The 23,191-nt window shown below is 34.8% G+C and overlaps 1 protein-coding gene across 15 annotated transcripts in view; it reads left to right on the top strand.

The window, feature by feature from the left end:
- Window positions 1-23,191, top strand: part of KANSL1L (KAT8 regulatory NSL complex subunit 1 like) — a 146,129-nt gene that overhangs the window by 82,935 nt on the left and 40,003 nt on the right. For 13 of the 15 annotated variants that reach the window (XM_057746054.1, XM_057746061.1, XM_057746053.1 and 10 more), the window contains one exon: window positions 2,616-2,820. In XM_057746054.1, the coding sequence (XP_057602037.1) occupies window positions 2,616-2,820 (205 nt within the window). The remainder of the gene's footprint in view (window positions 1-2,615; window positions 2,821-23,191) is intronic. The other 2 variants (XM_057746059.1, XM_057746060.1) reach the window with 2 other exon arrangements.

Genomic DNA, 23,191 nt, shown 5'->3' on the forward strand with positions numbered 1-23,191 from the left:
GGGGATTTTTATTGTTTTCTGAGCAAAAGCTTCCAGTTAGAAATCTAAAGAAGTGTAATTTGTTGTCTAATCTGGTACTCTACCTCTTGTAAGCATGCTGTTTCAAAAGTCCAGTGATAATTATGTATTGCTATTGGATATTTATTGATAATTTTCTTGATAATTATAACATGACAATACTTGACAGTGGCCCATTACATCCTCAGTTTCTGGGGTTTCCTAGGTGTACCCACAACTCAGTGGGAATACTAAGCCTTATCTCTTATTGAAATGTTTTTTTCCTCCTGGGTTTTCTCCTTCTTCTCCTCCACCTTCTGTTATTATAATTTTTTTTTTTTTGAAGAATGTCATGTGATGATAGTATATTGGTTTATCAATGATGTCTTTGTCTGAAGTTCCTGTTTGCTTAATACTTAATTACCTAGGTATGGTACTATTATCTCCTGAGGAAAAAGCGTTAGGTTACATACAGTCACTTGAGCAGGGTTGTGTTATCCTCCAAATAATTTTCTTGTTCTGCTTTTCAGTGAGATTCATTGATTAACCCTGTCTTTTAGTGTAAAACATTGTGCAGAATAAGTGAATTTATCAGTGATTTGCAATAACCCTTTACAAAAGGCTCATCAATTATTTATAAAAGTGGCTTAGATGCCAAATTAACTTTGGTGAGCTTTTTCCTATGATAATGTGAAAACTTGAAAATGTAACATTTGAAACTTGAAAATATAACATTTAGTGACATAAATGACAAGTTTTACATTTATCTTTAAACTAGCCTATGAGCCTCTCACCAGTTTAAAAGCTGTGTGCTGTCATTCAGTGAGGAGATGGTAGCTCACCTTCTTTATGGCTAAGCCTCCTATAGGGAAGGGGAGACTAAGGACTCGTTAACAACTAGAGTCCTTGAACAGAGGGAAGAGGTGTTAACTGTGCTTCAGGCTACCAGAAGAAAAAGTCCTCATTTTCCCTAGAGATTACCCAAGCAATGTCTCTTTTAAGGAGCCTGTATAATCTGCCTAGAGGTGGTTCTAACTTGCTAGAAGAAGAGCCTCCTGTTGTACTAGATCTACTCCTACCTTCCTGAATCCTCGCTCTCCTGATGTGATCACCTCTCGTACCAGCTACCTACTGAAACCTGTCTTCTTTGTGACTTTGGTTCATTTCTGTGCCAGCCACCTGACATGCTCAGTACCTAACTTGATATTGGCTATTGCGTATGCCTTCTGTTTACCCTTGGTCCATGGCTGGTTTCTCAAGAGAAGACTGTTTCTTAGCACTTACATACTTCAAGTTTTTCATAGTAATACATATGATATGTCACAGAAAGTAACATCAGTATATGAGATTGGACCTGTTAATTTGAGAGTATCGGTATACCTTAAACCTTTCTCAGATAGACAGTCTTTAGAACATTTATTAACTGAGAATTAAAACATTCTTGACTAGAGCTCTCTGAGGACTAAAGTTAATATTTTAAAAGTGAAATATTTATCACCAGCTCTTCTCCCTATACTGGTCTGGCCAGTAGTGTATACTCAATTATGTATTTGTATGTAGTCATCAAATTCCATACTTTATTATTCTCTTTGGTTTCACTAACATAAATCATTCAGGTACCTTTATTTCTGGCTTCTTATTACTATGTAAAGCATTCTTGAATTACTTGCTTTATCTACAAGGTAATAGAATATTTTATAGCAGCTGTAAAATTCAAAACAAGTGATACTGCTATAGAAAAACCATATCTTATGTTTGCCATTAAACACTGACTCTACATAAACAAAATAGCACATTTAGAGTTTATATGTTGATTAACAATATCATATGCAGCAGATTCACTTGTTAATCGTAGAATGCTAAATTGACTAGCTTTTGTCTATATGAATAAGGTTGAAACTGGTATATTATAGTGCCCAAAAAGCTGAATATTTTATATATAACATACTGGTATAAATGAAGCTAAATTTATGTGGTGATAAGCATTAACTTCCTCCTGATGACCTGATGTTTTAAAATTCTTATATGTTTAAAAACTTATGAAGAAAAATTATACAATTATGCTTATTTTCATGTGTAATTTGTGTGATCTGTTTTAATATTTTAAAGTTTGTGGCTTCTGTGTCATCAGAAGTTTTAAAAAATTCTTAAAAGGTAGTCAGATTGCATCTGTTTCAAAATTCACTGAATGTGTAATACTTATGTAAGAGCAGGTAATGATGTAGTGATGAGACTTTAGCCCTTTTAAAACCTGTAATCCTATGTAATTTCACCCTTAAGCAAAAAGAATTTGATGTAAATAGTTTCAACACTGTAATATTCATGAATTATTGAGTTACAGTAAACATTTACATTGTGCTAGTGAACTCATGTGAGCGCCTCTAACCTGTGGGATATTTGTTTTGCAGGAGAAGATAGATATTCTATTTTCACAACTTGAAATGTAATTTCCCATTAATATTGATTCTTTCATCAATTGTTACCACAAAATTGACTAAAATTAATACTCTTCTGTCATAATAGATAAAGGTGATTTACATTTAGTTTTCTTTGTCTTCTTTGTGTTTGTTTGTTTTGTTTTATTCCCTCTTCCCTGCAATTATTTCATGGCATTTCAGTGCTTCAGAGAATTTAGATGAGCTCTCTTCCTCCAGTAGCTGGTTACTTAACCAGAAGCACAGTAAGAAAAGGAGAAAAGACAGGACAAGATTGAAATCTACATCCTTGACTATTATGAGTACAGCAGCTCGAACAAGGCCACTTCAGAGTTTCCACAAACGAAAACTCTACAGATTGAGCCCTACTTTTTATTGGACTCCACAGGTAAGGTTGCCTTTGGGAAAACATGAACAAGGATTTTACTGTCAGTATGTTTCACAAGTGAGAGGATATGAGTTATACACAGTTATTTAGAATAAGTGGGATTTAATTTTTTAAAATAGCAATGTGTTCTGAAACTTCTCACATTTCCATTTTTTAAATCACTATTTTGCTTAAACTAATTTGAAAGAAAATTACACATCAAATTGATTTTTAAATTTTACTGGTAAGAGTAATAAAGAAAACACAAGTGTATTATATATTTGTCTTTTGCTTAGTAAAGAAAAAAGTGAAAATCTGCAGAGCAGTCAGTTATTTTGAAGGAAATGACCTTGCTCTCCCTTTTAGTTTGTTAAACCTGGTGAGCACTCCTTTTTCATAGAAGCAATTAAGTTTTAGATGATCATGCTTACACTTTTTACAAATAAAATATGCTTCATTAAAAGCATTCATTTTGAAAAGCACATTTTTCATTTGTTAGCAAAATGTTAGGTTTACGTCTTTTAGTGCCTATCTAAATAAACTGTGATGGAGGGCAAAATAAGTTATCTCTAGTTCTCATAGTATAAGATGCTTTTTTTCTGTTTATTTTAAATAATGTGTCAAAGGAAAGAAATTGTCCCTGATTTAATATTGTTTTTGATTATTACTACATTAACCATTTTTAAATATTTCTATAAAAAATCAACATGCTTTGTTTTGTTAGGAACCAATATCAAATTTGGTTTTATAGGATCCTTTTATAAATAGGAATGTGAATTCTGACAGATTAATTTTTATTAATAGATTGATTTTGCCATTTAGGAGTTCAGGTATTAGTAGTTTGCTCTCCCAACTTGAAATTTTTAAAAAAATTTTATTTCAGAATTTTAAGAAATTTTACACAATTAATCAACCTAATATAGGAAAATATTTTATTTAAAGTTTTTATATAAGAAATATTTATTTTATTTTTTTTTTATTTTTTTTTTTATTTTTTTATTTTTTTGGCACACGGGCTTAGTTGCTTCTTGGCATGTGGGATCTTCCTGGAGCTGGGATCGAACCCGTGACCTCTGCATTGTCAGGTGGATTCTTAACCACTGCGCCACCTAGGAAGCCCATAAGAAATATTTTATTTAATTTTTTATTTAAAGTTTCTACAAGCAATAGGTAAATAATATATTTGAAATTGATTTTGTAATTTCATAGTCGTAAATAGAATTGTCTATCGAAAATATTTCACATATAAATATGCCTTAGTATTCTGACTGGAAGGAATCTATTTTAATAATTTAGTGGATTTGCTCAGTATTACTAAAATACTGTATATGGCTTGATAGTGTAAAGATTGGCATGGAAAAGTGTAAACAAATTTAAAACTTTCAGCAAACAAAGGAAGAAACAAGTCTAATATTATTGTTACTAGTAGACCATGTGGTTTATCATATTCCGGTTATAATGCTAAGCGTTTTTAGTACATTATTTTATTTAGTCCTCAAAAATATAACTATGAGGCATTATTAATCTGACCTTTAGATGCAGAAATTGAAGTGCAGGGAGATTAAGTAACTTTTCCAAGGTCATACAGCTGGTAAGCAATGAATCTGATTCCAAAGCCCATGTTCTTACCCATTAGTACATTAATAACAACAAAAATAAACCAAATCTTTTTTTAATCAATATTTTTATTGAAGTATATTACAATGTTGTGTTAGTTTCTGCTGTACAGCAAAGTGATTCGGTTTTATGTATATACATTCTTTCTTTCAATTTTTTTTCCATTATGGTTGTCATAGGATATTGAATATAGTTCTCTGTGCTGTACAATAGGACCTTGCTGTTTATTCATTCTATACATAAAAGCTTATATCTGCTAATCCCAACCTGCCATTCCATCCGTCCCCCAACCTTCCTCCCTTGGCAACCACCAGTTTGTTCTCTGTGATTTTGTTTCTGTTTTATAGATAGATTCATTTGTGTCATATTTTAGATACCACATGTGAAATCATATGGTATTTGTCTTTCTCTTTCTGACTTACTTCACTTAGTATGATTATCTCTAGTTGTATCCATGTTGCTGCAAATGGCATTATTTCATTCTTTTTTATAGCTGAGTAGTATTCCATTGTATGCATGTACCACATCTTCTTTATCCATTCATCTGTTGATAGACATTTAGGTTGTTTGCATATCATGGCTATTGTGAATAGTGCTGCTCTGAACATAGCGGTGCATGTATCTTTTTGAATTATAGTTTTGTCTGGATATATGCAGAGGAGTGGGATTGCTGGATCATATGGAAATTGTAGTTTTAGTTTTCTGAGGAACCTCCATACAGTTTTCCACAGTGGCTAAACCAAATCTTTTGTATGTTTGAAATTAGTAAAGACTGTATATTTGGTAGTAGGAGAAGGGGCTTTGTCTGGTTAGAGGCATTAAGAAACGCACCATAAAAGATGGACTTTGAAAGATAAACAGAATTTTGAAAGGGTTTGGGGGCAGATAAAGCACTTAAGTAATTGAAACAGAGATGGAAAAAATGATGGAGAACAGCAAATGCCCCCACCCCCAACTTATCCCCCAAATTTCCAGGATAATAGTTACTTATCTTTTTAAATTTAATAAATGTCATTTCTCTCAGGAAGCCTTCCTTGATATTCCCACTATGGGGTATATATTAATGTAGCACCCTGTGTTACAATAATAATCCATTATTTTATAATAATCTTCCATTTATTTTTCTGTCTTCTCATTACATTGTAAGTTTTTTCAAGAACAGGGACTGTATATTTCTGAACCTACAAGGCCTTTAACAGTAACTGTCCAATAGTATATGCTCAATAAATAATTAATGTGTGAAAGAATTAATGTAGTAGAATGTAAGAAGATATTTAAAAGGCAATGGAGAGTGAGAATTTATGTGTGTGTGTGTTTCCTTGATTTGCTTTATGAAAGGGTCTAGAACAGTAATGTCTAATAGAACTGTCTGTAATGATGGAAATGTTCTATAAATATCTGTGCTGTGCAGTATGGTAGCTACTAAATACATGTAGCTATTGACCACATGAAATGTGACTAGTGCAACTGAGGAACTGAATTTTTAATTTATTTTTATTAATTTTGATTTAAATGGCCACATTTGGATAATGGCTACCAAATTGGATATGACAAGTCTAGAATCAAACTTAACCATGATAGTGGTGAGAACGCCTGGCACTCATTCTTGTTCTCTAATACCATTCCCTACTGAAAGGAAATACAGATCTTTGGAGAAATGGCTGATCTCCAGGGTTGGGAAGAGCAGATATAAAATGGGCCTGGAACATCTTATTGTTAGTAGAAGGCAATGAAGTGTTTTTAAAAAAATGATGAGGGCATATCAAAAAAAAAAAAAAAAAAAAAAAACCCCAAAAAACAAACAAAAACACCCAAGAGTTTGTTTGAAGAGGCTCCCACTGGCCAAATCTGGGGCTCTTTGAACATCCAAATAGCTAATAAGGACAGTGATGAACCCAGTGAAAACATAGGAAGACTTGAATCTATCCTGATAATTGATAAATGGAGGGAGGGAAGGAGGAAGGGAGAGACAGAGAGGGAAGCACCAGTGAGCGCATGTTTGAAAGGGGAATGGGAAAACTTTTCCGTAGAGTAGGATACTGATTAACAAGTGTGGAGTGAGCAGTGAAATTAGAGATTCATTGCAGTAATCATAGTAAGGATTGATTGGGTAAGAATCATCAATGCATGAGAAGTCTGGGGTCAGGATTGAGGAAATGTTTGATGAGGAGCAGGATATTGATATTCTCTTAACTATGTGGTAGAGGACTAGACAATAATCTTGTCTGAGTGATCAAAACGAATATATCCTATGGGAAGGATACAATATCACTGTGTAGTATTCTGACCAGATATACATAACCTGAATTTAATCATGAGGAAACATCAGACAAAGCCAAAATCAGAAACATGCTATTAAAAAATGGAAACTGGCCTGTATTCTTAAAAAAAAAAAAAGGCAATGTAATAAAAGCCAAGAAAGGCTGAGGAACTGTTTCAGATTGAAAGAGAGACTGAGATATATGACAGCTGAATGAATATATGATCCAGATCATATATTCATGATCAATTCTTTTGAAGGGAAAAAATTATGGAGACAATTGAGAAAACCAGACTATTGATGGCAGATTATATTAAAATATTATATCAATGTTGAATTTCCTGAGTGTGATATTTTGCAGTTATGTAAGAAAATATCCTTATTCTAGGAAATACACATTGAAATATTGAGGTAAAAAGGCTAAGGCATCCATTTCTGGTAATAAATTAACCCCTGTGCATCTAGAATGATACTACCTGTGTAACATCTTTGGCAGAATTTAGAAAATAATTATTTAAGTCATTTTCTAGTGTTTAACTCTCTAGTAGAGTACTGATTGAGAAAAGCTTACATAAGCGTAACGGAGAGAGATGGGAGTCTTCCGCTACTAGGTAGCATGTAGTAGGTAGTTGGCCAGTCAATATTCTCATTGCAACAACTACATGTATAAGTTACAAAAAAAAAAAAAAAAAAGGAATCATCATACTATTAAAGACACTAGGGGGACTTCTGGTTTCAGCTCCAGCATGTAAAGAGCTTGGTAGTTGTCACTTCTGTCCTTACAGCAAGAAAAAGGATGAACAAACTGAAAATCAGTGTCTTTTTATGAACCCATCAGAGAATTGAGTTTGCCCCTCAATTCTGCCACCCCAAAATATGGAGAGACAGGCAAATCCAAAGAGTTACAGCCAAGATCTGCTTACCTGGAGCAGAAATCTCAGTATTCATAAACTAACTGGTAGGAACATTTAAATGGTAATTTTGATGAATTGCTTGAAGCTGAGAGTGGACTAACTTGAGAGTAAAAATCTCCTGGGTCCTACAGTCTTAGAGAGACCCACCCCTCACACTTTCATGGACCTCTAGGCACCCAACTAGGTTCTCAGAGTGAAGAGTCAAGAAGGATCCCTAGTGGCTCTGCAATGGAAGGGGAAGGGTAACCTTTATGAAATAAGCCCAGAGCATTATCTATTACAAGGTTTAGTCTTCAGGGGAAAAAAAAACTTTACCAGAGCCTTATTCCACTTGGAAGAAGAGCACTTCTCCCACTTCTGCCCTCTGTAGCCTTTCTGTCTCACCTAAGAGAGAATGGGGGTAGAAAATAAGAAACAATTGTTAAACTCATAGAGCAGGGACACAGACCTACCAAAAGACCGAGATTTAATCATAAGATTATAGTAAGTTATGCTAGTTTAGTAGATATGCTTTCTCTTCCCCATTCTTTACCACGACACCAACAGGACTCCAGTACAGTAACAGTGGGTTACAGCTGCAAAATATATAGTCTCTCCGAGGAGAAATATTTAACAGGGGCATTGGAGGAATTCTAGGCTTCTGGCACCCACAACTGTAGCTGGTATTAAACCCAGTCCCACTCAGACTCTTAGATTAACATAACACCTCACAATAATGGCCTGTTTACCTCAGGTCCTATGACATCATGTTCAACTTTCAACAAAATATTACAGGGCATGTTAGGGGAAAAAAAACTGAGGAGACAAAGAATTCATTAGAACCAGGCTCAGATATGACAGAGGTATTGGAATTCTCTTAAATAACTAATATGTTACAGTTTTTAATGGGTAAAGTAGAAAACATGCAAGAACAGATGGGTAATATAAGCAGAGAGATAGAAACTCTTAAGAAGATCAAAAGTAAATGCTAGAGGGGCTTCCTTGGTGGCGCAGTGGTTAAGAATTCACCTGCCAATGCAGGGGACATGGGTTCGATCCCTGCTCCAAGAAGATCCCACATGCCGCGGAACAACTAAGCCCGTGTGCCACAACTATTGAGCCTGAGCTTTAGAGCCTGTGAGCCACAACTGTTGAGCCCATGTGCGGCAACTACTGAAGCCCACGTGCCTAGAGCCCGTGCTCCGCAGCAAGAGAAGCCATGGCAATGAGGAGTCCACGCACCATGACGAAGAGTAGCCCCCACTCACTGCAACTAAAAGAAAGCCTGCGCACAGCAAAAAAGACCCAACACAGCCAATAAAATAAATAATAATTTAAAAAAAAGTAAATGCTAGAAGTAAAAACACTGTAACCTAAATGAAGCATGCTTTTCATGGGCTCATCAGTAGACTGGACATGGCTCAGGAAAGAATCAGCAAGTTTAGATAGGTCAGTAGAAACTTCACAAACTGAAATGCAAAGAGAAAAAGGAATGAATAAAACAGAAGAGCACATCTAAGAATTTGGGGGCAATTTCAGATGGTGTATCAAATGTGTGATTGGAACAGAGCAGAAAAAATATTTGAAGTGATAATACATGAGAATTTTCCAAAGTTAATGACAAGCACCAAAGCACACATTCAGGAAACTCAAGCGGGAGAACATCAAGCAGGATAAACACCAAAAAATAAATACTTAGGCATAATATTTTCAAACTGCAGAAGACCAAAGATGTAGAAAATCTTGAAAAATAGTGGAGAGGAAAACAGCTATAGAACAAGGATAAGAATTACAGCTAACTTCTTATCAGAAACCATGCAAGCAAAAAGAGTGGAATGAAATATTTGAAGTGTTAGAAGAAAAAAAAACCATACTGGGCAAAATGTTTGTACCCCCCCCCACCCCCAAAAAAGGTTATGTCTATGCTCTAATACTTGGTACCTATGAATATGACTGTTATGAGTCGAATTGTCTTCCCAAGAATTCATATGTTGAAGTCATAACCCCTAGTACCTCAGAATGTGAATTTATTTGGATATAAGCTTGCTGCAAATGTTAAGATGAGGTGATTGGGGTAGACCCTAACCTAATATGGCTGGTGTCCTTATAAGAAAGGGAAATTTGAACACAGATGCATACATACAGAGTGAATGCCATGTGAAGATGAAGACAGAGATCAGAGTTATTCTTTTACAGACCAAGGAATACCACAGATTGGCAGCAAAGATCAGAAGCTTGGGGAAAGGAATGGAATAGGTTCTTCCTCATACTCTTCAAAAGAAACCAGTCTTGTTGAAACATTGTTCTGACTTCTAGCCTCCAAAACTATGAAATAGTAAATTTCTGTTGTTTAAACCACTCGGTTGTGGTACTTTGTTACGGTAGATCTAGCAAACTAATGTAGTGACCTTATTTGGAAATACAGTCTTTGTGGATATAATTAACTTGAGATAAGATCATTTGGGAGTTAGGATGGGCCCTAAATCCTGTGAGTAGTATGCTTGTAAGAAAAGGCGGAGAGAGATTTGAGGCACAGAGATACAGGGAAGAAGGCTTTGTGAGGATGGAAGCAGAGATTAGAGTTATGCTACTACAAGCCAGGGAACATCAGGAGTCACCAGAAGCTGAAAGATGCAAGGAACAGTTCTCCTCTAGAGCCTTCAAAGGAAGCTCAGCCCTGCTAATACCTCAGTCTTGGGCTTTGGGCCTCCAGAACTGTGAGAAAATTAATTTCTGTGATTTTAAGCCACCTAATTTACAGCAGTTTGTTATGGCAGTCCTAGGAAACTAATACAGAGTCTGGTACCAGGAAGTAGGGTACTGCTTTAGTAGATACTTAAAATTGTGGAAGTGACTTTGGAATTGGGTAATTGGGTACAGGTTGAAAGAATTTTGAGGTGTGTGATAAAAAAAAGCCTAGATTCTGATGAAAGCTCAGATGGAAGTGAGGAGGACAGAAGATGAAGGCGCTGTCATCTTAGAGCATAGATATTGTCATGAACAGAATGTTACCAGAAAGAAATATGAATGTTTAAAGGTGATTCTGGCAAGATTTCAGAAGGAAATATAATTAGAAACTGGAAGAAAAGTGATCTTTTTTATAACGTGGTAGAAAAGTTAGCTGAATAATATTCTACTGCTGAATGGAAAACAGAACTTGTAAGCAGTGAACTCCTGGATATTTAGCTGAGCAAATTATCAAGCAAAATGTGGAATTTGCAGTCTGGTTTCTCCTTACAGTTTATAGTAAAATATGGGAGGATATAGATAAATTGAGGAAGCAATCGTTAAGCAAAAAGGAACCAGAACTTGATAATTTGGGAAATTCTTATCCTGTTGCAAAAAATTATATAGCATGCTCTGGAGAGAATCCAAGGGTGTGGCTGGACAAGTTTTTCTTTCTTTTTTTTTTTTTTAAGCTCTTTATTGGAATATAATTGCTTTACACTCTTGTACCAGCTTTTGAGGTACAGCAAAGTGAATCAGCTGTATTTATACATATATCCCCATATCTCCTCCCTCCCGCGACTCCCTCCCACCCTCCCTGTCCTGGACCTCTAAGTCATCACCCATCATCAAGTTGATCTCCCTTTGTTATACAGCAACTTCCCACTAGGTATCTATTTTACAGTTGGTAGTATATATATGTTATGCTACTATCTCACCTCATCCCAGATTCCTCTTTGTCCCCGCCCCCCAACCCTGTGTCCTCTGGTCCATTCTCTGCATCTACATCCTTATTCTTACCCTGTCAGTGGGTTTATCAGTACCTTTTTTTTTTTTTTTTTTTTTAGATTCCATATATATAATTAGCATACAGTATTTGTTTTTCTCTTTCTGACTTACTTCAATCTGTATGACAGTCTCTAGGTATATCCATCTCATTACATAAAGCTCCATTTCATTCCTTTTTATGGCTGAGTCATATTCCATTGTATACATATGCCACATCTTCTTTATCCATTCATCTGTTGATGGGCATTTAGGTTGCTTCTATGTCCTGGCTATTGTAAATAGTGCTGCAATGAACATTATGGTACATGTTTCTTTTTGGATTATGGTTTTCTCTGGGCATATGCCCAGTAGTGGGACTACTGGATCATATGGTGGCTCTATTTTTAGTTTTTTAAGGAACCTCCAAACTGTTTTCCATAGTGGCTGTACCAGCTTACATTCCCACCAACAGTGCAGGAAAGTTCCCTTTTCTTCACACCCTCTCCAACATTTATTGTTTCTAGATATTTTGATGATGGCCATTCTGACCAGTGTGAGGTGATAGCTCATTGTGGCTTTGACTTGCATTTCTCTAATGATTAGTGATGTGGAGCATCTTTTCATGTGTGTATTGGCCATCTATATGTCTTCTTTGGAGAAATGTCTGTTTACGTCTTCTGCCCATTTGTGGATTGGGTTATTTGCTTTTTTGGTATTAAGCTGCATGAGCTGCTTGTATATTTTGGAGATTAATCCTGTGTCAGTTGTTTCATTGGCAAGTATTTTCTCTCATTCTGAGCACTGGACAGATTTTTGCTGGAGAGATTAAGCATGTGACTGAGGAATCCAATCAACCATCTTAGTTGAAGCCAGGAAATAGAGATGGGGTTTTCCTGGAAAGATCTAGGAAGAAATCTCTTGTCTAATGACAAGAGATCCTCTTGACATACAGAGGAGACCCACCAGGTTTTTGAGAATGTTATATCAACAGAAACACTACCAGCTTAGATGGAAAGGAGCAGAAACTGCACAAAATGAAAGTTGTTGGACCCTCATAATTTTACAGGCAGGCAGGCAGTGCACTGATAGAGCTACTCAGCTACAAATATGTACTAACTTCAAGAAAAAGGAAGGTGAATCATAGACCTATGTGTGAAAGGAGAGCAATAAAGCTAGAAGAAAGCATAGGAGAATATCTTCATGTCTTTGGGGGTAGTCAGCTTCTTAAAATACAAACAACACTAATCATGAAAGAAAAATTGTTAATTTGGGCTTTATTAAAATTATGAATCTATTTCCTTTAAAGACAGCATTAAGAAAGTCAATAAAGTATACACTGAGTTAAGACATTTGCTATATGTATATATTTTTATGTATATATACATATATATCCAGAAAAGATATTGTATCCTGAGTGTATGTATATATTCCTAAGAAAACAAGAAAATAGCAAACAATCCAATTAAAAATAGGCATAACAAAGTTGTATATTTTAAAATGGCTAAAATAGTAAAGTTTTTGTGTATTTTACCACAGTAAGAACTTCTTTTAAATAAAAAAATAGACGTAAGATTTGAACAGGTCTTTCATAAAGGAGGATATCCAAATGTACAATAAGTATATGAAAATGTGTTTAAAATTATTACTCATCAAGGAAATACAGTTGAAACCACAATGAAACACACTGCATGCTTCTGTCTTTATAATTCAGCAGTTCCACTCTTGGGAACTTTCCCAGGAGAAATGAATACATCTGTACACAAAAAGACTTACATAAGTATTATAATAGCTTTACATATTAAAGCTCAAAACATAAAGCAATCTAAATGTCTATCAGCAGGAGAATTGTAGTGTATAATACAGCAGTAAAAAGGATAGACTACTGATACAATAACTTAGATATATCTCCCAGAATTATGTTGACTGAAAGAAAAGAATACATACTCTGTAATAAATACAGATAAAAGTTGGCGGTGATAGAAGTTAGAATTGTGGTTACTTCAGTGCAAAGGGTAGGAGTTGACCAGGAAAGGGTACAACCAAGGTTTCTGGGTTGTTGGAAGTGCTTTGTATCTTGGTCATAGTGGTGGTGGATACTATGTATATATGTATATACATATGCAAAGATTCATCATGATATATATCTTCTTCACTACATAAGTAGGTATGGGTACATGCTACACAGTCAGAGTTAGCCCATCCTTATTTTGGTCATCTATTTTTACATAATAAACCATCCCAAAATTTAGTGGTTTAAAAACCATTTATTATTGTCTTTCATGATTCTGTGAATTGAGTGGTTCTTCTTCCAGTCTTGACTAAGATCTCTCATACAGTTTCAGTAAGATGGTAACTAAGGCTGGAGTCATCTGGGGTCTTGAGTGGGCTATAATACTTGGGTTTCATTCTCTGTCCATGTAGTCTAAGAGTCTTTCCACGGAGCTTCTCCACACTTTTTCTTTAGCAGGGTAGTTTTACATGGTGACCCAGATTCTCAAAAACGCAAATATGAAAGCTGCCAGTGCTTCTTAAGACTTAAGTGTAGGATTAGTGCAATGCCCTTCTGTTTAATTTGTTGGTTAAAGTGAATCAGTATAGGATTTAGTGTGGGAGGGACTATTCAGAGGCAAGAATACTGGGAGACGTGGTTCATTGGAAGCCATCACTGGGTACTACTACAGACCGTCCTCTGATTCCCAATTATTGACATCTCTCTCATATGAAAAACTACCTCATCTTTTCCCCTGAAGACCTCTAATTTCTCATCTCATTACTTTATTAGGTTCAGGTTTAAAGTCTTGAGTTTCATCCTCTTAAGTCATGCCTGGTACCTGAACTGCGACTTTCTATGTGTGGCTCCTCAAGTGTGGTTCTTTAGGTGTAGCCCCTCAAGTATTGTTTCTCTGGATGGAAAGATTTGCAAACTAACATTATTAGTTATTTGCTCTATACATACCCAACATATAATAGTGAGATAGCCTTTTTCTGCCTGGAGTGGCTGGAAATAAGAAAGTCTTATTTTTGAATCCAGCAAGTCTTGGTTCTGTATTTCCTCTAAATTTTGCTTTAAAATCTATTAGCTCCTTTTGAAGCTCGTTACTCCATACATACTTGACACTGAGGCCACAGTTTTACTGGCAGTTCCCTGCATTTGATCTTTGTACTGATGTCAGTTCTTACCGTTTGAACCTTTTGCTGTCCGGAGTGGCTGGAAATAAGAAACAGTCTTATTTTTGAATCCAGCAAGTCTTGGTTCTGTATTTCCTCTAAATTCTGCTTTAAAATCTATTAGCTCCTTTTGAAGCTCGTTACTCCATACATACTTTATCACAGGCAATTAAGTAAACAATTGGCACTTTAAACATTCTGCCTAGAAACCTCCTTAGCCAGATCTATGGATTTATTATGAACGTTTTTTATCCTCCACATTTCTACAGGCAATTGTTATACTTCTTATTCTGTTAGAGCAAGAAGATAAAAGAAATAGAGATAAAAGGATTGCAATAATTATTTAGAATCAATATTTGAAGAGGTTATGATCCCTTTGCCAGGCAAAAATAATAATAAGCATAAATTAGTATACATTTTTACTTGATTTTGCCCTTTTTACAATACTAATCTCTAATAAGAATGTCACATAATAATAGCTAATATTTATTAAGCAATTATTATATGCCAGGCACTCTTTCCACTTATGAATACTTTATATGTATTTCTTATTTAATAGTCATGCCCCATTTTATATGGGGAAACTGAAGCACAAAGTAAGATGAAAAGATACACTATTTACATAAATGTAAGTACGAGTTTGTAGTTTTCTTTTAAGTGCTAATGCTGAGTCTTAACACTACTTCTTTGATGAGCCTGTGTAAAACATCTGATTTGAATGTTGTGTGTATTGTTTCAGACTGTTTCTCCCTATGAAACCTCAGCCCGTAGCAACAATTGTTAACACTTCAGGTAGTTTCTATTTTAATTTTTTTGGCTTTCTTATCTTCTAGCTGAATTATATATTTTGCTGTCTTATTCATTAATATTCATACATACATTACTTACTTATTCATTACTAAAATAGTTTATTCATGGACAGTCTATGCCTTTTTATGCTTGGTATAATATTGCTTAATCTATCTGAAGATATAGAGTTATCTTTAGAATCAGGAAAAATGCATTGGCAGGCACAGATAAGATATGAATATGTTTTCCGGAATAATATTCTACTATAAGTCTTAAAATGTAAATGTGGCTAATAGCTTTTTTTTTTTGCTAATAGCTTTTTTTTTTTAAAGCACAATTTCATTTGCAGTTAAGAATTAAAGAAGAAATTTATGTTTGGCCATGATATACTTCTTTAGCTCTTACTTGATAGGAGTGTAAATCACTATGCAATTTTAGGCCCCACCCTGTTCATGCCTCAGCTTAGGTAACAGGAGCCACCCTGACTACCTACTGGCAGAAGGAGTTCTCTATCCAACTGGGGACAAGAGGACAGAGGCTTCTGGCATCCGAGTTTGAATTCTGGATACAGTTTTCTAGAGAAACATGTTGTGGGTATTTGGGCATGCCCAATTAGGATGCTAATCATAACAATAATTCTATTTTAAGTTAGAGTAGTGATTTTAAGATTTTTAGTTAATAAAGATAGGTGTTTGAGCAAGAATAAACCAAGAAATGTATTCAGTGAGCTAGACCAGAGATCAGAATATTAAATATTTTATATGAAATTCATAAAAGTATAGATGATTTGGCTATGAGTGGGGAAAGGAAGTGGGAAAAAGCCCAGAGTCTCATTTGGTCATGCTCCCAACCCAACTACCTTCCTCCATGTTGGGAGGTGGCCATCATGGTGAATATTTCTTCCCTATCAATACTTGCAGCCCCTGAATATGTTTTAAATCACCTGTCCTATAAATATCAAGACTTAGCCCAAGCAAAATTTTTACATAAATGAAACTTTATTTGCAGGACTCTTGTCTTTTATTGTCCTTCTTCCTCGTGGTATCTAGTGTTTTTATGCAAGCTTCCTGCCTCCCCATAGTATTCTTTAAGTTCCCTAATTTAGTTTTTTCTTTTCCTCTCCTTGCTTTTATGTAAACATAACAATCTGTGTTATCTCTAGGAGATCCTCTGATAAACTATTTACCAATGATACTGTCATTCTGAAGAATGCTATTTGCATTTCGTAAAGTCCTACAGAAGTAGTAAATTAAATATAAAATAGTCACATTAGGACTATGGAATGCTGGGTAGGAAGCTATTTTGAGCAGGAGAATTTTTTCATTCATAAGTTTTAGGATATAGTCCAAGAACCATTTCATATATATTTATGATAAGAGTTATCATGTCACACGTTTTAAATTAAAGTACAATTTACTATTAAAAGTAAATAGTATAACCTTTATAAATAAGGTAGAATTATTCCTGTTTTAAACTCTGTTCTTCTGTACTGTTTTTTTATCTCTCAAGACAAATTTGCAAAAGTAGTGTTTTTAGTACTTGGTAGTCAATCTCATCACTGTTATTTCACAGATTATTAAATCATAAGGCTGGGTGGTTTAATAAAATAATCCAGTTATGGAAGTTAAGTTATATATAATAAAAATTCCATTTTAAGGTTTTCACTTACTTTTGCAAATGTAAGTTGATTAGGTTTGTATACTTTATGTGCATGCAGGCTACTTTTGTGAGCAAATAATTTAAGACTTAGATTTCCTGCAAGACATGCACGAAGGGTTGTATTTTGATACAGAAACATACAATGCGCTCATGAAGATGCTTCAGAGAGACTGCTGGGTGCTGGAAAGCTTCCAGATCATGGACTATAGCCTTTTGCTGGGAATCCACATCTTGGACCATTCTCTTAAAGATAAAGAAGAGGAAATTTCACAAAATGTGCCTGATGCTAAGCGGCCGGGGATGCAAAAGGTCCTCTACTCAACAGCAATGGAATCCATCCAGGGTCCAGGGAAATCGGGAGACGGGATCATCACAGAAAACCTGGACACAATGGGAGGCAGTCCAGCTAAAAGCCATAAGGGAGAAAAGCTACTTTTATTTATGGGCATCATTGACATTCTGCAATCATATAGGTTAATGAAAAAGTTGGAACATTCTTGGAAAGCTCTTGTTTATGATGGGGACACTGTTTCGGTTCATAGACCAAGCTTTTACGCAGACAGATTTCTGAAGTTTATGAATTCCAGAGTTTTCAAGAAAATTCAAGCTTTGAAGGCCTCACCTTCTAAAAAACGGTGCAATTCCATCGCCGCCCTGAAGGCAACCTCACAGGAGATTGTGTCCTCAATTAGCCAGGAATGGAAGGATGAGAAGCGTGATTTGCTGACCGAATGGCAAAGTTTTAGCAGCCTTGATGAAGAAGCATTGGGATCTCAACACAGGCTAGACCTGGTGCCTAGCACGCCATCGCTGTTTGAAGCTACTTCCTTGGCAACCACAATTTCATCTTCTTCCTTGTACGTCAATGAACATTATCCACACGACAGGACTATGCTTTATTCAAACAGTAAAGGGTTACCTTCCAGTTCAACCTTTACCTTAGAAGAGGGGACCATCTACTTGACTTCTGAGCCAAATGCTCTGGAAATGCAGGATGATAATGCCTCCGTGCTTGATGTCTATTTATAAGTGAAAATGGTGACCACCTAAGCAGATGGATGAGACATGAACACAGTTGTGGGAGAGAAGTTTCTCCACTCCAGAATTACCCAAAAGAAACTCGGCTGAGCCCCACTACACACAGAGACATAATCAGCTGGACTTGGAGTTTGCGAGATGTCAGGGGAGCCTTGGCCGAGAGGCTGAGCAGCAGATGTGATGTGAAAAATACCACACTCTTCTGTCATTTGCTGTTGCTTGCTGAACTGTGAACAACTGCATGAACTCTACTTAAGCTGCTTTCTATACCATTGCCATTCACCTTTTTTGGACTTGGAAGTGCTATTTTCCTATTGACACTTGCATTATTGCATTTTGCATGCATCCAGTGTTTATCCGTAAGTGACATATGTAATCTGCTAATACATTTTTTAAAAATCCATCCATGCAAAATGGTAAAATCTAAATTCTGCTCTTTTTTGCAAAGTTATAATCATAGCCCATGTCATTGAAAGTTTAAATCGGTTTCATATAAAGATCAGTATAATAGGTCTGCATATACTTTATAGAAAATTAGCTTCTATAAAGATTTTTTCACTGTTTACTAGTGAAATGAGAAAAGCAAAGCTATTTATAAAAGGCCTTATGTCATGTACATACATTGTCTTTGAAATATTTGTGATTTAGTTTATTGCTTGTAAAAGAGAAATTATATAATTTATTTAGTAAATACTATTGTAAACTATAGTTTTATTGAGAGAAATAAAATATTTTGTTCTCAAAAAAAAAAAAAAATAAAGACATGGCCTTATAGAAATTTAAATTCCTCTTGGGGAGATAAGGCAGAAACATGTGCAAATTTAATTGCAACACAAGAGATAAATATAGGCAGTGCCAGATAATATTCTCTTCTACATTGAGGGCAAGGAGAAGAAAAATCTGAATTATGCTAACAAATAATTAGTCTGAAATAGAAAATAGGTTAACTCCATGGTATAGGAGGTGTCTGATTAAATGAAGACGAGGAGATGACTTAAGACCTGTATATAATCTTTCTTCTACTGGGAAGCCAGCTCTGTCTTTTCCATGCACACCAACTTCAGCTCCACCCGTTGAAGAATCTGCTCTAGAGAGTGGAATTATCTTGGCTGAGGATTTTAATCACTTTGCTGCAACAGTTCTATACTGCAGGGACTTTTATGGGTAGACTAGTAGAGACAAATTTATAGTATGTATAACATTTCCTTGAGAAAATATGCTTTATGTAATTATAGATAAATCGGAAGCTACCAGATTCTAAGCCTAAAAAATTATTCCCTGTTGGAGTCTATTTGAATAAAGACTTAATTGAAGTAAGGAGGAAGCAAACCCATACAAAGATTCAGAGGTGAAGCACTGCAGTATATCCAAATCATTAAACATAGGAGGAAAAGACATTAGTGAGAAAGAAAGGCCAAAAGAGTAGCTAACATTGCCAAAAATAGATGATTCAAAGGACAGAAAATAACTTCAAAGATAGCTTGTTGTAATAAAGAAGCAATTGTAGAACAAAAAGCTGCCTTTAGAAATTATAAATTTGCTGGAATTAAAATTTCATATAAGAATTGGAATATAAAGTCAAGAAATCTCCCATAACAGGGAGAAAAATTATACATGAGCATTTCCCATAGTTTAAAAAAAGACATGGTGTTTTGAGTTTGATACTGTTGAGCATTAAAAATTAAAATAAATAGCCCACACCTAAACCTATTCTTCGAAATTTCTGAATATCTAGAATATACAGGATCTGAAAGCTTTTGAAGGGAAAACAAAACTAACAACAAAAGCAACACGTAATCTATAATGGATAAGAATGGAACTGCCATTGTAATTCTCATTAGTGACTCTAGATGCTAGAATACAATGGAACAATGTCTCCAAAGTCCCAAAGGAAGGTTATTTTGAACCTAGAGATAAGATAAAACTATCATTTTCAGATGGGATAATTATATAGAAAATCCGATTCAATCAACAAATTATTATAATGAATACCATTTCTCCACATAAATAACAACCAATTAAAAATCCAAAAAAAAAAAAAAAAAAGATAAAGGGCTTCCCCAGTGGCGCAGTGGTTAAGAATCTGCCTGCAAATGCAGGGGATATGGGTTTGATCCCTGGTCCGGGAAGATCCCACATGCTGTGGAGCAACTAAGCCCATGAGCCACAACTACTGAGCCTGCGCTCTAGAGCCCACAAGCCACAACTATTGAGCCCATGCACCACAACTACTGAAGCCTGTGCACCTAGAGTCTGTGCTCTGCAACAAGAGAAGCTACCACAATAAGAAGCCCACGCACTGCAATGAAGGGTAGCTCCTGCTCTCTGCAACTACAGAAAGCCCACATGCAACGTTGAAGACCCAATGCAGCCAATAAATAAAAAATAGAATAAATAAATTTAAAAAAAAACAAAAACAAGATACATTCTCATAAGCAGATTGTTAATTATCTAAGAATTAACAGAGCATATAACATAAAAGTGTTATAACAACAGGTTAAATCTCTTGTTACAGGATATAAAATATCTTAACAAATGAGACTTTGAAGTTTCTTGAATTAAAGGTAATTGCAATCAATTTTAGTTGCATTTTTTGAAAGGTAATAACTTACTGAAACATGTATATCCATAAATAGCTAAGTATACTTCAAAAAAACAAGAGGGCAGGGTGTGGAGTGGTGGTAGGACTACTAAATACTGATTTACAGTAATACAGTATATGGGCTGGCACTAGTACAGACAGATGGATCCAGAGTAAAACGTTTAGCACAATACTGTTTATGTAAACTTAAATATTAAAATTACAATGTGTTCTACAGTAATGCATACAAAAAAAAAAGATTGAGATCAAATCCGTTAGAATGGGGATGAAAGGAAATAGTAGTGGAGAATGAGGATTAAAAGGGAATATAAAACATAATAGTATTTTATTGTGTATGTGTATCACAGCTTTTTATACACTCATCAGCTCTTAGACATTTGGGCTATTTCTTTTTTGAGCTATTATGAATAAAGCTACTATAAACATACAACTTTTGTGTTATTGTATTTGGATAGTATTAGTTTCATTACTACCAGCAATCTATGAGAATTCCAATTGTTTCCTATTCTTGCTATAATGCAGTATTATCAGTCCTTTTAATTTTAGCTATTGTACTGAGTGTGTGGGGGTATCATGAGTAAATGATGCTTACTTTGGATTTAATTTGCCTCCCTCTCTTTTTATAACTTCTTAAGGTGGAAATTTTAAAAATTGATTTTCACTCTTTTAAGATAACCATATGAAGCTATAATTTTCCTTTTGAGCATTGTTTAACATCCCACAAGTTTTAATATATTGTGTTTTCAGTTGAAAATATTTTCTGATTTGTCATATGATTTCTTCTTTGACCCTGGATGATTTAGAATTATGTTTAATTTCCAAATATATGTGGATTTTCCAAATATCTCTCTAATTTCTAATTTAATTCCATTGTGATTATAAAACATGCTTTGTATGATTTCAGTCCTTTTAACTTATTGAGATTTGTTTTATGGCCCATCATTTAGTCTGTCTAGATGCACACTTGAAAAGAGTGTGTATTTCCCTGTTTTTTGATGGGGTTTTCATTTGGTTGATAATACTGGGCAAAACTTTTATATCTTTATTGATTTCCATCCTACTTGTGTTAAAATTTCTAAGTGTGGATTTGTTTATTTCTCTTTTTATGTATTTCAGTTTTTGCTTCATATATTTTGAAGTTTGGTTAGTACATGCATAAATGTTTAGTTTTCTATTTATATCTTTATGACTTGACCTTTTTATCATTATAATATGTTGGTCCCTGTCTACTTCCTTTGATGCTAATATTTAATGATTAGTGCTTAGGAGGTATATCTGCTTTCATACTTTTACTTGTATCTTATCTATGATTTTATATTTAATGTGGTTTACTTGTGGACAATATATAGGTCTTGCTTTTTTATCCAGTCTGAAAGTTTCTGACTTTAATTGGAGTATTTAGATAATTTATATTTAATGGAATTATGATATAGTTAGGGTTTTTTTTTTTTTTCATTTTTTGTCTAGTTTAGTTCAGTTACCATAATGTTTTCAAGGTTCATAGTCTTGAAACATGTATCATAATTTCATTCCTTTTTAATGCTGAATAATAATACATTGTTTTTATATGTCACATTTTGTTTATCCATTCATTTGTTGATGGACATGGGTTTTTTCAACCTTTTGGCTATTGTGAGTGATGATGATTTGATGTACAAATATCTATTTCTCTGTTTTCAATTCTTTTTGAGTATAATATAGGAGTGGAATTGCTGGATCACATAGTAATTCTATGTTTAATTTTTTGAGGAACCATGATACTGTTTTCTACAGTGACTGCACCCTTTTACATTTCCACCAGCAGTGTACAAGTTTTCTAATTTCTCCACATCCTCTCCAACAGTTGTTATTTTCTGGGTTTTTTTTTAACGTTTTATTTTATTTTATATTGGAGTATAGTTGATTAACAATGTTGTGATAGTTTCAGGTGTACAGCAAAGTGATTCAGTTATATACATGTATCTATTCTTTATCGAATTCTTTTCCTATTTAGGTTGTTACATAATATTGAACAGAGTTCCCTGTGCTGAACAGTAGGTCCTTGTTGGTTAAATATAGCAGTGTATATATGTCAATCCCAAACTCCCTAACTATCCCTTCCCCCCATCCTCCCCAACTGATAACCTTAAGTTTGTTCTCCAAGTCTGTGAGTCTGTTTCTGTTTTGTAAATGAGTTCATTTGTATCATTTCTTTTTAGATTCTGCATATATGTGATATCTTACGATATTTGTCTTTTTCTGTCTGACTTACTTCACTCAGTATGACAATCTCTAGGTCCATCCATGTTGCTGCAAGTGACATTATTTCATTCTTAATGGCTGAATAATGTTCCATTGTATATGTATGTACCACATCTTCTTTATCCATTCCTCTGTCAATGGACATTTAGGTTGCTTTCATATCTTGGCTATTATAAACAGTGCTGCAACGAACTTTGAGGTGCATGTATCCTTTTGGACCATGTTTTTCTCTAGATATATGCCCAGGAGTGGGATTGCAGGATCATACGTTAGCTCTATTTTTAGTTTTTTAAGGAAACTCCATGCTGTTCTCCATAGTGGCTGTACCAATTTACATTCCCCAACAGTGTAGGAGAGTTCCCTTCTCTCCACACCCTCTCCAGCATTTAATTTGTGAGTTTTTTTGATAAT

Source organism: Hippopotamus amphibius, chromosome 8, assembly GCF_030028045.1.
Source record: "Hippopotamus amphibius kiboko isolate mHipAmp2 chromosome 8, mHipAmp2.hap2, whole genome shotgun sequence".
NCBI classification, from domain to species: Eukaryota; Metazoa; Chordata; class Mammalia; order Artiodactyla; family Hippopotamidae; genus Hippopotamus; species Hippopotamus amphibius.